This window comes from Dendrobates tinctorius, unplaced genomic scaffold, assembly GCF_039654945.1.
Source record: "Dendrobates tinctorius isolate UK_male_01 unplaced genomic scaffold, ASM3965494v1 ptg000044l, whole genome shotgun sequence".
NCBI classification, from domain to species: domain Eukaryota; kingdom Metazoa; phylum Chordata; class Amphibia; order Anura; family Dendrobatidae; genus Dendrobates; species Dendrobates tinctorius.
The window spans coordinates 22,842,143-22,856,783 of record NW_027361712.1 but is presented as its reverse complement, the minus strand read 5'-3'; the positions used below and the strand labels follow the sequence as shown (position 1 = coordinate 22,856,783).

Genomic DNA, 14,641 nt, shown 5'->3' with positions numbered 1-14,641 from the left:
TAAACATTGGAAACCCCCCAGAAATGATAACATTTTGGAAACTAGACCCCCCCAAGGAACTTATTTAGATGTGTGGTGAGCACTTTGAACCCCCAAGGGCTCACAGAAGTTTATAACGCCCAGGCGTGAAAATAAAAAAATCATATTTTTTCCACAAACATGATCTTTTAGTCCCCAATTTTTTTTACTTTTCCAAGGGTAACAGGAGAAACTGGACCCCAAAAGTTGTTGTCCAATTTGTCCTGAGTACGCTGATACCCCCATATGTGGGAGAAAACTACTGTCGGAGCTCGGAAGGGAAGTAGTGACGTTTTGGAATGCAGACTTTGATGGAATGGTCTGTGGGTGTCATGTTGCCTTTGGAGAGCCCCTGATGTACCTAAACTGTGGAAACCCCCCACAAGTGACCCCATTTTGGAAACTAGACCCCCAAAGGAACTTAACTAGATGTGTGGTGAGCACTTTGAAACCCCAAGTGCTTCACAGAAGTTTATAACGCCCGGGCGTGAAAATAAAAAAATCATATTTTTTTTTCCACAAAAATGATATTTTTGCCCCCAATTTTTTATTTTTTTCCTAAGGGTAACAGGAGAAATTGGACCCCAAAAGTTGTTTTGCAATTTGTCCTGCGTAGGCTGATACTCCATATGTGGGGGTAAACCATTGTTTGGGCGCATGGCAGAGCTTGGAAGGGAAGGAGTGCTGTTTGACTTTTTCAACGCAGAATTGGCTGAAATTGAGATCAGACGCCTTGTTGCGTTTGGTGAGCACCTTATGTGCCTAAACAGTGGAAACCCCCCCAATTCTAACCAACCCTAACCCCAATACACCCCTAAACCTAATCTCAGCCCTAACCCTAATGGGAAAATCGAAATAAATACATTTTTTTAAAAATTTTATTATTTTTCCCTAACTAATGGGGTGGTAGATGGAGGTTTGATTTACTATTTATGGCGGTTTTTATGTTTGGCAGCTGACACACACTAAAGACGCTTTTTATTGTAAAAATAGTTTTTGCATCACCACATTGAGCACTATAATTTTTCCATATTTTGACCCACCGAGTCATGAGGGATCTTATTTTTTGCGGGACGAGTTGACGTTTATATTGATACCATTTTCGGCACGTGACATTTTTTGATCGCTTTTTATTCCGATTTTTGGGACGCAGAATGAACAAAAACCAGCATTTCATGAATTTCTTTTGGGGGGTGCATTTACACTGTTCCACGTGTGGTAAAATTGATAAAGTTGTTTTATCAGTACGATTACAGCGATACCTCATTTGTCGTTTTTTTGTGTTTTGGCGGTTTTATGCAATGAAAACAATTTTATATAGAAAATAATTAATTTTGCATCGCGTTATTCTGCGAACTATAACTTTTTATTTTTTTCACTGATGACGTTGTATGGCGGCTCATTTTTTGAGGGACAAGATGACATTTTCAGCAGTACCATGGTTATTTATATCCGTGTTTTTGATCGCGCGTTATTGCACTTTTTGGTTCGGCGGTATGATAATAAAGCATTGTTTTTTGCTTTGTTTTTTATTTTTATTTTTTAAGAGGTTCGCTAAAGGGGTTAACTAATGGGACAGTTTTATAGGGCTGGTCGTTGCGCACGCGGCGATACTAAATGTGTACTTTTTATTGTTTTTTTATTTACAAAAAATAATTTATTAGGGAATATTTTTTTAATTCATTTAGCGATTTTTTAATTTTTTATTACATTGTCCCGGGGGGGACATCACTGTCATGTGTCAGATCGCTGATCTGACACATCACACAGCGCTGTGACAGATCAGCGATCTGACAGGCGCTGCACAAGGCTTCCTGCAGGCACTAAGGAAGCCGCCTCCCTGCAGGCCCCCGTGGCCATATTGGATCCAGGGACCTGCAGGGAAGGAGGCCCCCAGGGAAGCACGGAGGGAGCCCCCTCCCTGCCGATGCTTCCCTAATCCCCAGGTACACTGCGATCATGTTTGATCGCAGTGTGCCAGGGGTTAACGTGCCGGGGGTGTGTGTGTGTGTGTGTGTGTGTGTGTGTGTGTGGTTTGATGAGTGTGTGTTGAATGGGCCAGAATCATACCTGAGCAATGTATGCGACTAGCTTCTCCATACAGGCGGCGTCTTGAAGCTTCATCACCAACAAAGGCTTTTGTACGAAGTATTACAATTCAATAAGCATGTTCAAGACTTTATCCTGAGTCATATCTCATTGTTACACATACCCTAATGTATTGACCTCTATGACTTGATTTCTTTGCCTGTGTGGATTGGGTGGGTTGTTGCTGATATATGGTGAGAATTTCATATCAATAGCACCTTTTAGAAATAGATTTGCTTATAAAATTGGCGACTTGTTCAATACTTATTTTACCCGTTGTATTTCTAAAATAAATAAATGCCTTTTCAGATTGAAAGGGCTTTTCGTCTGATAGTGATTACTAGGCCAATTCGACCTTAGATGCCTATGGCTAAAATTGAAACCATGGCATTCCACCACAGTTTTAATATATAGCTGCAATGAATAAACACAATTCTGTCATAGTTTTTTGCTGTACAGTATTCACTGGAAGGTAAAATGACATGTAAACACTCGATTATGAACTAAAAACTGCATAAATTGAACACTGGCTATGTCATTCTGTCACTCAAGGAGAATAAGAGGAAAAACTCCACAGACCGCTCTCTTGGACTTCTCACCTTAGCTTCATGGTCCCCTTCTGGCTTTTAACTGTGTTTTAATTTTTTGTTTTTTTTTCTAAAAGACCACAGCATTTAAGATTAAAACTTACCTGGCTGAAATGACAGCCAATGTCTGACTTTTGCTGCCTGTCGTGCAGGCAGCATAATTCAGCTGTCAGGTTTACCTTTTAAATGTGTATTTATTTTTCACAGAAAAAACCCATTCTGTTTTGGAAGACCCAGAAGAATCTGAAGGAGAGTTTCCCAAGAAGCGGGGAAGGAGGTCATCTCGAGCTAAGCAGGTAACTTCTCTTACGGTTTTAATCCTTCCATTCCTTACATCAGTACTTTAACATAGTAACATAGCTAGGAAGGCCGATAAGACATTTGTCCATCCAGTTCAGCCTATATTCCATCAGAATAAATCCCCAGATCTACGTCCTTCTAAAGAACCTAATCACTGTAAGATACAATATTGTTATGCTCCAGGAAGACATCCAGGCCTCCCTTGAACCTCCTGACTGAGTTCGCCATCACCACCTTCTCAGGCAAGGAATTCCAGATTCTCACTGCCCTAACAGTAAAGAGTCCTCTTCAAAAAAGAGAAAAGAAGATCTAAAGCCTTAGTTTCCCACAAGGTGATATTTGTAGTGAAAAAAGAACAAAATAACCGTTTCTCTAAATATAAATATATATACAGCTCTGGCAAAAATTAAGAGACCACTGCAAAATTTTCAGTTTGTCTGATTTTTCTCTTTATAGGTATATTTTTGAGTAAAATGTAAATTGCTCTTTTTTTTCTATAAACTACTGACAACGTCTTCGAATTTCCAAGCACTACATTTTGTATTTATTTTCAGAAAATTAGAAATGGTCAAAATAACCAAAAAATGCAGTGCTTGCAGACCTCAAATAATGCTAAGAAAGCAAGTTCATAATCATTTAGAAACAGCAATACTAATGTTTTAACTCTGGAAGAGTTCAGAAATCAATATTTTGTGGAATAACCATGACTTTTAATCACAGCTTTCATGCGTCTTGGCATACTTTCCACCAGTTTTTCACACTGCTTTTGGGTGACCTTATGCCTCTCCTCGTACAAAAATTTAAGCATTTCTTCTTTGCTTTATGACTTCTGACTATCCATCTTCCTCTTTATTACATTCCAGAGGTTTTCAGTGGGGTTCAGGTCTGGAGATTGGGGTGGCCATGACAGGGATTTGATGTGGTGGTCCTGCATCCACACATTGATTGACCTAGCTGTGTGGCATAGCACATTGTCCTGCTGGAAAAACCAGACCTCAGAGTTAGGGAACAATGCCTGAGCAGAAGGAATCAACTGTTTTTCCAGGATAACCTTGTATGCAGCTTGATTCTTTAAGATTAGCCTGCCCAATTCCAGCTTTGCTGAAGCATCCCCAGATTATCACTGGTCCTCCACCAAATTTAACAGAGGGTGCAAGACACTGTGGCTTGTATGCCTCTCCAGGTCTCCGTCTAACTATTAGGCGACTAGGTGTTGGGCAAAGCTGAAAATTAGACTCATCAGGGAAGATTACCTTACTCCAGTCCTCTATGGTCCAATCCTTATGGTCTTTGGCAAACTTCAGCCTGGCTCTCCTTTCCTTCTCATTGATGAAAGGCTTTTTTCTACCTTGACATGACTTTAGCCCTGCCTATAGGAGCTTGTTACGAACTGTTCTTGCTGTGCACTTCACACCAGCTGCCATTTGCAGTTCCTTTTGTAGGTCACTTGATGTCATCCTGCAGCTGCTGAGTGACATTCAAATAAGTGACATTCTGTAGCTTTGTTGTCCCGAATGCTGCCGTCTTAGAAATTTTAAGGATGGAGGCAACATGACGCTCACTGAATCCCTCTGCTAGTAAAGCCAGAATTGAGTCCTTCTTTTCCTCACTCAAGACTTCTCTTTTCAACTCTTTTGGCATGGTTAAAAGTTATGTTTTCATTCCTATTACTTTTGGGATTTTACTAGCACTTGTCTTGCCATCCAGCTTGTCCTATTGCAAGAGGATTGTGAACACCACAGTAGGGTTTTTTTATACTTTCCTTCGTTTAAATAAGATTTGGTACAGGTCAGGGTGGATTGATTTAAATCACGCCGATTTAAATCATGATTTAAATCAAAAGATTTTTTTCTATTTAAATCGGATCGATTTAAATCATGATTTTAATCATGATTTAAATCACTGATTTAAATCAAAAGGTTTTTTTTTAATATAAATCACGATTAAAATGAGAAGTGAGAGCAGTGTGCATGTGCGCCCATAGTTACACGGACGAAACTAGGGGCAACGATCTAACGCCAGGGTGAGGGGGGGACCCCAAAGTAAGTAAAAATCTTTTTTGTTTTACTATATGGCAATAGGTAGGTGTTTAAAAGCAGCATGTCTTAATTGTATAAACTATTAATAGCCTCCACATTTTGTTCATACTGCCCCTTTAATTCCACACTTCTAGCTTGGTTTCAGTTTTGGTTTAGTTTCTTTTTCCCTGCATTCAGTTGACATGCCCAAACTTGTTGGATAGTCAGCAGTACTTGGCTCAGGCTGTAGTAACATCAGCAGTGCTTGGCTCAGGCTGTAGTAACAATCAAACTTCATAAGTGATCTGTGTGAGCCATGGCAGCAGGTCGTAAGAGAGACCCTATTTGGGTTCATTTTGTTGAGATGCCAGCAGCAGATCTTGGAAAGAAAGGTGCAAGAGCAAAGTGCAAATACTGTCAAAAGGATATCCAAGGACTTGTTTGCCGTTTGAAATCACATTATGAAAACTGCAACCAGAAGGGAAATGAAGATGTTGATAGTGATACAACTAATGTCAATGAACCCCCACAGCTTCTTATGCACCAGGAGCCTAGTACTAGTGGTAAGTCTGGCAATTAATTTACAACCTATTTTTTTAACAGACATTTTACTGGGATGGTTAAAGTCTATGAAAAGAAAAATGATTTAAATCAAAAAAATCTGATTTAAATCAAAAAAATCTGATTTTTTTGATTTTTTTAAAAAAATCAAGATTTTTATCCACCCTGGTACAGGTGATCACCTAATAAGAAGCACATTAAGTAGAATGAGGTGTACACTGGTTGGAATTCAACTGACACTGGAATGGAATGGCTGTCAGACATGTAGAGAAGCTGATTTTTATAGAACTGTGCAGTGGTCTCTTAATTTTTGTCAGAGCTGTATATATGACTGTATACTTTTTCTTGAGAACTGTTTGATACTTTCTGCCTTTGAACTGGGACAGCTAGTTACATAGGGGATCTGTGCTGCTGTTTATGTTGGACTAGAAATAGGCCCGATGCTATAGCATCGGGAGCGCGGTGTTCCCCACGCAGGCCCAGTAACAGACGTGTCGTTACCGCGCATGCGTGGGTAGAGCGCGCTGTTATGGCTGTTACTGCGCATGCGCAGGAATAGCGAAGACGTGTATGTCACTTGCGCAGGTGCAGTTCGTGGCCTTGCGGCCAGTAGCTGCACCTGCGCAACTGAATGCCGCGGTGCCTTATGGGATTCGGGGACGGCGGCCAACTGGAGATTATAGAGATAGATAGATGTAGTGCTAGAAGAAACAATTTTTATATTTATTCCGGTGTCTTATGGGGCAATAGGCAGATGAGGCTAAAAACCTGTCACAACTTCTCCTCAGTGTGTCTGTTGTGGGGGGCCTGTACGCAGTAAAAGTCTTAAAGCATCCCTTTAGTAGCAGCTATGCACTATAGCATACTCCTCTTTTTGCAAGCTGTAATTTCCGCTTCTAGTGGATTAACCCTTTAGATGCAGCCAGGTCATCATTTTTCTGATTAATCCTTTTTAGGAGCAACTGTATCTTCCTTCCTTATTCGAGCTACATGATACACAGATATTTTATTACATGGCTGACCTAAAACAATACTGTGTAGCTTAAAGTTCAGGCTCCTAGTTGGAGGTGAGGATATCATTTGCCCGATTTGTGGTTTGCTGATTTGCAGCACATTGGGATGCATTACTGAATGAACTTCACTTGTACGTCGCTTTTGGCGAATTTAAAAGAATAATGTGTGAATTAGCTCATTGTATTCTATAGTGCACTAACAAAATTGATGAATTGATTTTTTTCACCCTGAATCCACGTTTTTTTGCCAGTCTGATGCTGTAGGGAATCGCATCCTACTCCCCCACCTCAACAGACGGGATTTACAGTAAAAAGAGAATCTCACTAAAATTTCATCCAACTCTAGTGGTAAAATCTACATCCTTGTACGGCATTGTTCACATCACACTTTATCTTTGTGTTCAGTGGCTCCATCCGGGCTTATATCTGAACCCCCGCAAATTGTGATTCAGGCGTATGCACTAACTGTGCCATTGATTAGAATGATGCAGACTGAGTCAGTGTGCTCGATCGGACATCATGATCAGCTGTATATAACTAGTTCAGGCTTGTGGCAAGACATATTTTGCTACATCTTGGTGCCCACCTCCAATAGGCTTATACAAATGAAAATGATGTCCAACAGGGCACACTGTGATTCTGTTTGCATTATTATAATTAATGGCCTTTTTTGCGCGTATGCCATATTTCGTTTTGCGGGATTTTGGACGTAAGCCCCAGCTGAGCCACTAAATGCAAGGTAAAATGTGAAGTGAACTCTGCTTTATACTGATGTGCTAATGTCCTATTGTAGATTTTAAGAATCGTTTAATTTTATGTCTTTATTTTTCAGGCCAAAATTCCTAAGCCAAGTGTGTTTACGCAGCCAGCGCAAGAACAAGAATCACGCAGGTCATCAACACGTGCACGTAAATCTGCTGCAAAAGATGAAGTAGAAGAGGGCGCTGAAGAAGAGGAAGAAATGGAAGAAGAAAAGGAGCTAGCACTTGAAAAAGATCAGGAAGAAACTCCCAAAAGAAGAAGATCTTCAAGGACATCTGTTCAACCCAAAAAGTCACCAAAAGTGAAACTATCACCTTTTCCACCTGAGTTGTTAGAAACTAAAGCAGCAACTCTGGAAGGAGAGGAGGCTTCAGAAGAACGTGTCCCCCCAATGCTATCTCTTGAAGGTATTCAACAACATATTTCTGAGAAGCAAGAGTCACTAGTATCTGTGAAAACGTGCTCTCCGAGGAAGCTAATCAAAGAGAGCCCAAAGAGCCATAGATCACCACAGAAATGGAGACGCCAGACTAGAGAACGAATTGAGACGAGTGCAGATGTAGCCATACAACAGATACCTGTGTCAACTAGTGTTATTCAACAGACTGCACCCAGTAAACGGGAAGATGAAAAAACAACAAAAATGGAGATCCTACAACAGGTGTCGCAAATGTGTGAAGACACGAAGAGTGCCTCCATAATAACAGGCACTTCTACTGCAAAAGATGCAAAAGTCAGGTCATCTCTAGTTTTGATGAAACCTGCAGTTCGCTCAAAATCAGAAGGGATAACGTCTGTTTGTACACAAAGTCTACAAATAGTAGAGAAGTCCTCATCAAGGGGTGTTCAGGCGATGTCCATTTTAGAAAAACAAGACATTGAACCTTGTTCTGGTGTAAAAGAAGGTCAGTCTTTGTCAAGTTCTTCTGAAGTAGTAAGATCAAGTGTTAAGTCAAAGTCTTGGAAATCAGATGCCATTGTTACTAGTCCAAATGATTCTCAAAAATCAGACTTTTCTCCAACTTGTATCCCTAGCTTACCTAAGACAAGAAGGTTAAGGTTGAGAACTTCAAGTGTCCATCAGGACCAACCGGAAAAAGTAAAAAGTATACAGGCAGCAGATCTTCAGGAGAAAGAAAAAGCATCAGTGATATTCGATAAGCCACTAGTTATTGAGCAAGAAAACATAAAAGTATGTGGAAGTAAGCAGACTGAGGTAAGACCTAAGGATCAACCTGAAGCAAACTTGCCAGAGTCTGTCAAAATTCATAAAACCAAAATGGCAATAAAACTAGAGCAGATTGTTGATAAACCACAGTTAGATGATCCCTTAACATCTGCTTTAGATACAGAAGCGAAGGAAACAACCAACATTTTATCTGACATTTCAGTAACTGAAAATGTATGCTACTCTGGTCCATCAGAAGTGGAAGAGACCTCCCTAAATATTACAAGTTCATGCTCTGTAGAAACTTCTTTGCTAAAAGAAGACCCTGAGACGAATTTATTAAACAAGGGACCATTTATTGCTGAAATAAGTTTTGAAAAAAATGAAAATGGCACAGTACAAGCCTCTGCAGAGGTGGTACCAGCAGAAGCCATTGTTCCTGAAACTGAGCCAGACACCCAAGAGATGGCTCCATATGAGCCATGTACAGAATCAAAAATGGTTAAAGTGGAAATGTTGACAGAAGATTGTCCTGTGATTTTAGATAAAACTTCTGAACACACAGGAAATACTTCAATGTCTCCAAATTTTGAAAAAACCACTAATTTAACACCAGAAGATATGAAGCTGGAAACTAACCAGGCAGTTACTGAAATACTGAGTGGAGCTGAAACTGTGCCAACCTTTTCAGGCATTCCAATATTCCCATCATATTCTGCAGAATATCCCAATTCTGCATCTGAGTTATTTCAGCAGTCAAAACAAGAGAAAACAGTCATCAATACAATTTCCCATGAATATGACCTATCACAAGTCCCTAAAGATAATATGGCTGACAAGGATTTATTAATTATTTCAGAAGGAGAAAATAAAAACTTTTTGACACCTGTTATGCAGCTTAATACTGTAGATGAACTTGTAACAAAAGCTGCAGCCGAAACAGAAAACACTACCGCAAAGAGCGCTGAAGACCTTAATCGAGATGTAAAATCAAAAGTCTGTGAAGATAATGATGTGCATCCTGAAGAAGCAAGTGTCCAACCTTCAGAGATTGCTAGTGTGGATCCAGAAGACCCTGGGGTCCATCCTTCAGAGACTGCTAGTTTAAATTCAGAAAAAGTTGTAATCCAACCTTCAGAGATTCCCCCTGTGGCTCTGGATGAAGCTGTGATCCAACATTCAGAGACTGCCAGTATGGCCCTGCAAGAACCTGGGATCCACCCTTCAATTATTGAGGCCCAGGAAGAAGCTGAGATCAAGCCTTCAGTGACTGCCAGTGTGGTTCCCGAAAAAGCTGAGCTCCAGCCTTCAAAGACTGCCAGTGTGGCTCTGGAAGAAGCTGAGCACCAGCCTACAGAGCCTGCCAGTGTGGCCCTGGAAGAAGCTGTGCTCCAGCCTTCAGAGACTGCCATTGTGGCTCTGGAGGAAGCTGTGCTCCAGCCTACAGAGACTGCCAATGTGGCTCTGGAAGAAGCTGAGCACCAGCCTACAGAGCCTGCCAGTGTGGCTCTGGAAGAAGCTGTGCTCCAGCCTACAGAGCCTGCCAGTGTGGCTCTGGAAGAAGCTGTGCTCCAGCCTACAGAGCCTGCCAGTGTGGCTCTGGAAGAAGCTGTGCTCCAGCCTACAGAGCCTGCCAGTGTGGCTCTGGAAGAAGCTGTGCTCCAGCCTACAGAGCCTGCCAGTGTGGCTCTGGAAGAAGCTGTGCTCCAGCCTACAGAGCCTGCCAGTGTGGCTCTGGAAGAAGCTGTGCTCCAGCCTACAGAGCCTGCCAGTGTGGCTCTGGAAGAAGCTGTGCTCCAACCTACAGAGCCTGCCAGTGTGGCTCTGGAAGAAGCTGTGCTCCAGCCTACAGAGCCTGCCAGTGTGGCTCTGGAAGAAGCTGTGCTCCAGCCTACAGAGCCTGCCAGTGTGGCTCTGGAAGAAGCTGTGCTCCAGCCTACAGAGCCTGCCAGTGTGGCTCTGGAAGAAGCTGTGCTCCAGCCTACAGAGCCTGCCAGTGTGGCTCTGGAAGAAGCTGTGCTCCAACCTACAGAGCCTGCCAGTGTGGCTCTGGAAGAAGCTGTGCTCCAGCCTACAGAGACTGCCAGTGTGGCTCTGGAAGAAGCTGTGCTCCAGCCTACAGAGCCTGCCAGTGTGGCTCTGGAAGAAGCTGTGCTCCAGCCTACAGAGCCTGCCAGTGTGGCTCTAGAAGAAGCTGTGCTCCAGCCTACAGAGCCTGCCAGTGTGGCTCTGGAAGAAGCTGTGCTCCAGCCTACAGAGCCTGCCAGTGTGGCTCTGGAAGAAGCTGTGCTCCAGCCTACAGAGCCTGCCAGTGTGGCCCTGGCAGAAGCTGGGCACCAGCCTGCAGAGGCTACCAGTGTGGCTCTGGAAGCAGTGCTCCAGCCTACAGAGACTGCCAGTGTGGCTCTGGAAGAAGCTGTGCTCCAGCCTACAGAGACTGCCAGTGTGGCTCTGGAAGAAGCTGTGCTCCAGCCTACAGAGACTGCCAGTGTGGCTCTGGAAGAAGCTGTGCTCCAGCCTACAGAGACTGCCAGTGTGGCTCTGGAAGAAGTTGTGCTCCAGCCTACAGAGACTGCCACTGTGGCTCTGGAAGAAGCTGTGCTCCAGCCTACAGAGACTGCCAGTGTGGCTCTGGAAGAAGCTGTGCTCCAGCCTACAGAGACTGCCAGTGTGGCTCTGGAAGAAGCTGTGCTCCAGCCTACAGAGACTGCCAGTGTGGCTCTGGAAGAAGCTGTGCTCCAGCCTACAGAGACTGCCAGTGTGGCTCTGGAAGAAGCTGTGCTCCAGCCTACAGAGACTGCCAGTGTGGCTCTGGAAGAAGCTGTGCTCCAGCCTACAGAGACTGCCAGTGTGGCTCTGGAAGAAGCTGTGCTCCAGCCTACAGAGACTGCCAGTGTGGCTCTGGAAGAAGCTGGGTTCCAGCCTACGGAGACTGACAGTGTGGCCCTGGAAGAAGCTGGGCTCCAGCCTTCAGAGACTGACAGTGTGGCCCTGAAAGAAGCTGGGCTCCAGCCTGCAGAGCCCGGCAGGGTGGCCCTGGAAGAAGTAGAGCTCCAGCCTTCAGAGACCACCAGTGTGGCCATGGAAGAAGTTGCGCTCCAGCCTTCAGAGACTGCTAGGGTGGCTCTGGACGAAGCTGGGCTTCAGACTTCGGAGACTGCCAGGGTGGCTCTGGACGAAGCTGGGCTCCAGCCTTCGGAGACTGCCAGGGTGGCTCTGGACGAAGCTGGGCTCCAGCCTTCGGAGACTGCCAGGGTGGCTCTGGACGAAGCTGGGCTCCAGCCTTCGGAGACTGCCAGGGTGGCTCTGGACGAAGCTGGGCTCCAGCCTTCGGAGACTGCCAGGGTGGCTCTGGACGAAGCTGGGCTCCAGCCTTCGGAGACTGCCAGGGTGGCTCTGGACGAAGCTGGGCTCCAGCCTTCGGAGACTGCCAGGGTGGCTCTGGACGAAGCTGGGCTCCAGCCTTCGGAGACTGCTAGGGTGGCTCTGGACGAAGCTGGGCTCCAGCCTTCGGAGACTGCCAGGGTGGCTCTGGACGAAGCTGGGCTCCAGCCTTCGGAGACTGCCAGGGTGGCTCTGGACGAAGCTGGGCTCCAGCCTTCGGAGACTGCCAGGGTGGCTCTGGACGAAGCTGGGCTCCAGCCTTCGGAGACTGCCAGGGTGGCTCTGGACGAAGCTGGGCTCCAGCCTTCGGAGACTGCCAGGGTGGCTCTGGACGAAGCTGGGCTCCAGCCTTCGGAGACTGCCAGGGTGGCTCTGCACGAAGCTGGGCTCCAGCCTTCAGAGATTGACAGCGATTTGAAAATGGCAAAGGAGGACGTTGAAATAATTGCACAAGAAAGGCTGGGAGCAAGAGACATTCAAGATATTGTGCTGGAAGAGCATAAACTAAATACTGAATTCACTTTTGGAGATCATGAAGGCATTTCAGTAGTAAAAGACTTAGAACAAATCATTTCTGTAGAACTACCTGAACATAATGTAGATGAGCGGGAAAAAATCCAGTCTCCCTCACCTGCACAAAATGAGGTTGACAAGTTTTATGTTCACTCTGCAAAAGATGAATCTAAAAGTTTGCAAACTGAGGGTGAGGTACAAATTGTCTCAAAAGCATCAAGAGTAAAGCACCCCAAAGAATTCCTAGTGAAATCTGCAATTGCACTAGACCAGCTAAGAACCCCTGAGACTGAAAACGCTGAGAGCAATGAGGTTACTGATGTATCTGAAAAAACAGAATCTGAAAAGGAAGATGAAGCTTCCAAACCAGATAATGAGGCATCACTCATACAACATACAGATGAATTGTTGCCCAGTAAAGATCAGTACCATGAAACAGAAGAAGCTCATGGAGCTGTAGAAGTTGTGCGTTATTCTCCTGTGGTAGAATTCCGACGAAGTAGGACGTCTTCTTCCTCCTCCTCCTCTTCATCCTCCTCCTCCTCTTCTTCATCATCATCATCTTCCTCCTCTTCCTCATCTTCCTCATCTCACTCATCACATTCTTCTTCAGAGAGCTCATCACATTCCAGATGTAGTTCCCGTTCGAAGTCCTCATCACCAGAAAGGCAGGGGCAGAAATCGCCGTCCTCAAGGTCTTCATCACCTCACAGTGATAAGGTGAGGTTGTATTAATTGAATTTGAGTATAGAAAATGGATTGAGCTTGCGGATCATATTGTTATTAGACATGATTGGTCAAAAATCCAGATACTGTCTGATCAGTATAGAGTCTTGGTTATATTTTTAGTGTTTTGAAAAAGAAGACAACCTTTTTAAAGAGCTTTACTATATTGATAACCTGACTTGATTACATGTGATCGGTGGGCATTCAACACTTGGCATCCTTACCAATCAGCTGATTTAAACCTTCAGTGGCAACCAGATGTAAACTGTGAATGGCGCACAACAACAAAGCTCCATACGCTGTTTACTGGCCTTTCTCATGACCAGCTCAGCAACTATTGAAATGAATAGGAGCTGATCTGCAGTACCTAGGAACAACGACTACACAGTAAATGTAGCTGTGCTGTTCCACTCTGTTCAGTGTTTACATCTACACGCTGGTGGACCCCAGCCTATTTGATTTTTGTTGGCACCATCTTAAAGTGGTATTCTCAAGTTTAAAAGTAATCCTCTATCCATAGTATAGGGGATAACTTCCCAATTGCTTGGTGGCTACGACCTCTACTGATCCCAAGAAACTGGCTCTGAAAAGCCCCATGTGACTGTAACGAAGTTCGATCATGTGCACTGCTGATCCATTCATTGTTATGAGTGCAGAAGACCAGCCAAGCGCAGCATTCGACTACCTCCAGCAGTCTCATTAAGAATGTAGGGAGCACCCGTTTACATGATTGACCTACATATGTTTCTTCAAAGCCCCAGTTCTCAGTATTGGTGTTAATCCCAGTGTTCAGGACCCCAGTGATTGGTAGGGAAATTTTTCAAAATTGAGAATACACTTTGTAAGTTTGTAAAACACTTTTTAACATCATCTGGCCTAGAAGTCATGTTATGTGACCTCAGTGTGTTGTGTGCAGGAGACAATGTCTGCGACCTGCTGGTTCTGCTGCATTTTTCAACATAGGAGAGGTTATTTACATGTAACTGGACGCAGGCTTGTAATGACATAGTGGTGGCTTGGTTATGTGGTAAACAGGGCAGTGGAGTTGGAGTCTGTATAAAATGTACTGACTTTGACTCCTAAAATATATAATTGGGTACAGTAGTACAGTGCAGTATAGGCTGTAAATGTTTTCATAAGAATTTGGGAAAGTTATGAAATGTCCTAGAAATGTCTGCTCTGTTCCTGATCTGAGGATCTCTGCTTTTAGTTGAGATGATGCACTTTATGTACATGCTCATTAGTGAGGCAGTGCTGTGGAGTCGGAGCGGACACCCCCTGGTAGTAAATGTAGACAGTGCTGTAGTGTCAGTGCGTGTATACAGTGCAGTATACTATAGATGAGAGCTGCACATTCCTTACTAAAAGTGTTTATCCATAGCTGGACAACCCCAACTTAATTGATTCAGGATCCCATATAAAGTAAAATCCATGTACACTCTCCTCCTGCACTAATGTAGTTCCAGTGATGATGGCAAGGCAGTTCTTAGGTGAAGTAATATA

General features: G+C 43.9%; 1 protein-coding gene across 6 annotated transcripts in view; it reads left to right on the top strand.

The window, feature by feature from the left end:
• Window positions 1-14,641, top strand: part of ACIN1 (apoptotic chromatin condensation inducer 1) — a 160,492-nt gene that overhangs the window by 65,728 nt on the left and 80,123 nt on the right. For all 6 annotated transcript variants that reach the window (XR_012232189.1, XR_012232190.1, XR_012232188.1 and 3 more), the window contains exons 4-5: window positions 2,901-2,989; window positions 7,418-13,132. Coding sequence is in view for 3 of the 6 variants with exons in the window: in XM_073575454.1 (XP_073431555.1) it covers window positions 2,901-2,989; window positions 7,418-13,132 (5,804 nt within the window). In the remaining 3 variants the exon portion in view is untranslated. The remainder of the gene's footprint in view (window positions 1-2,900; window positions 2,990-7,417; window positions 13,133-14,641) is intronic.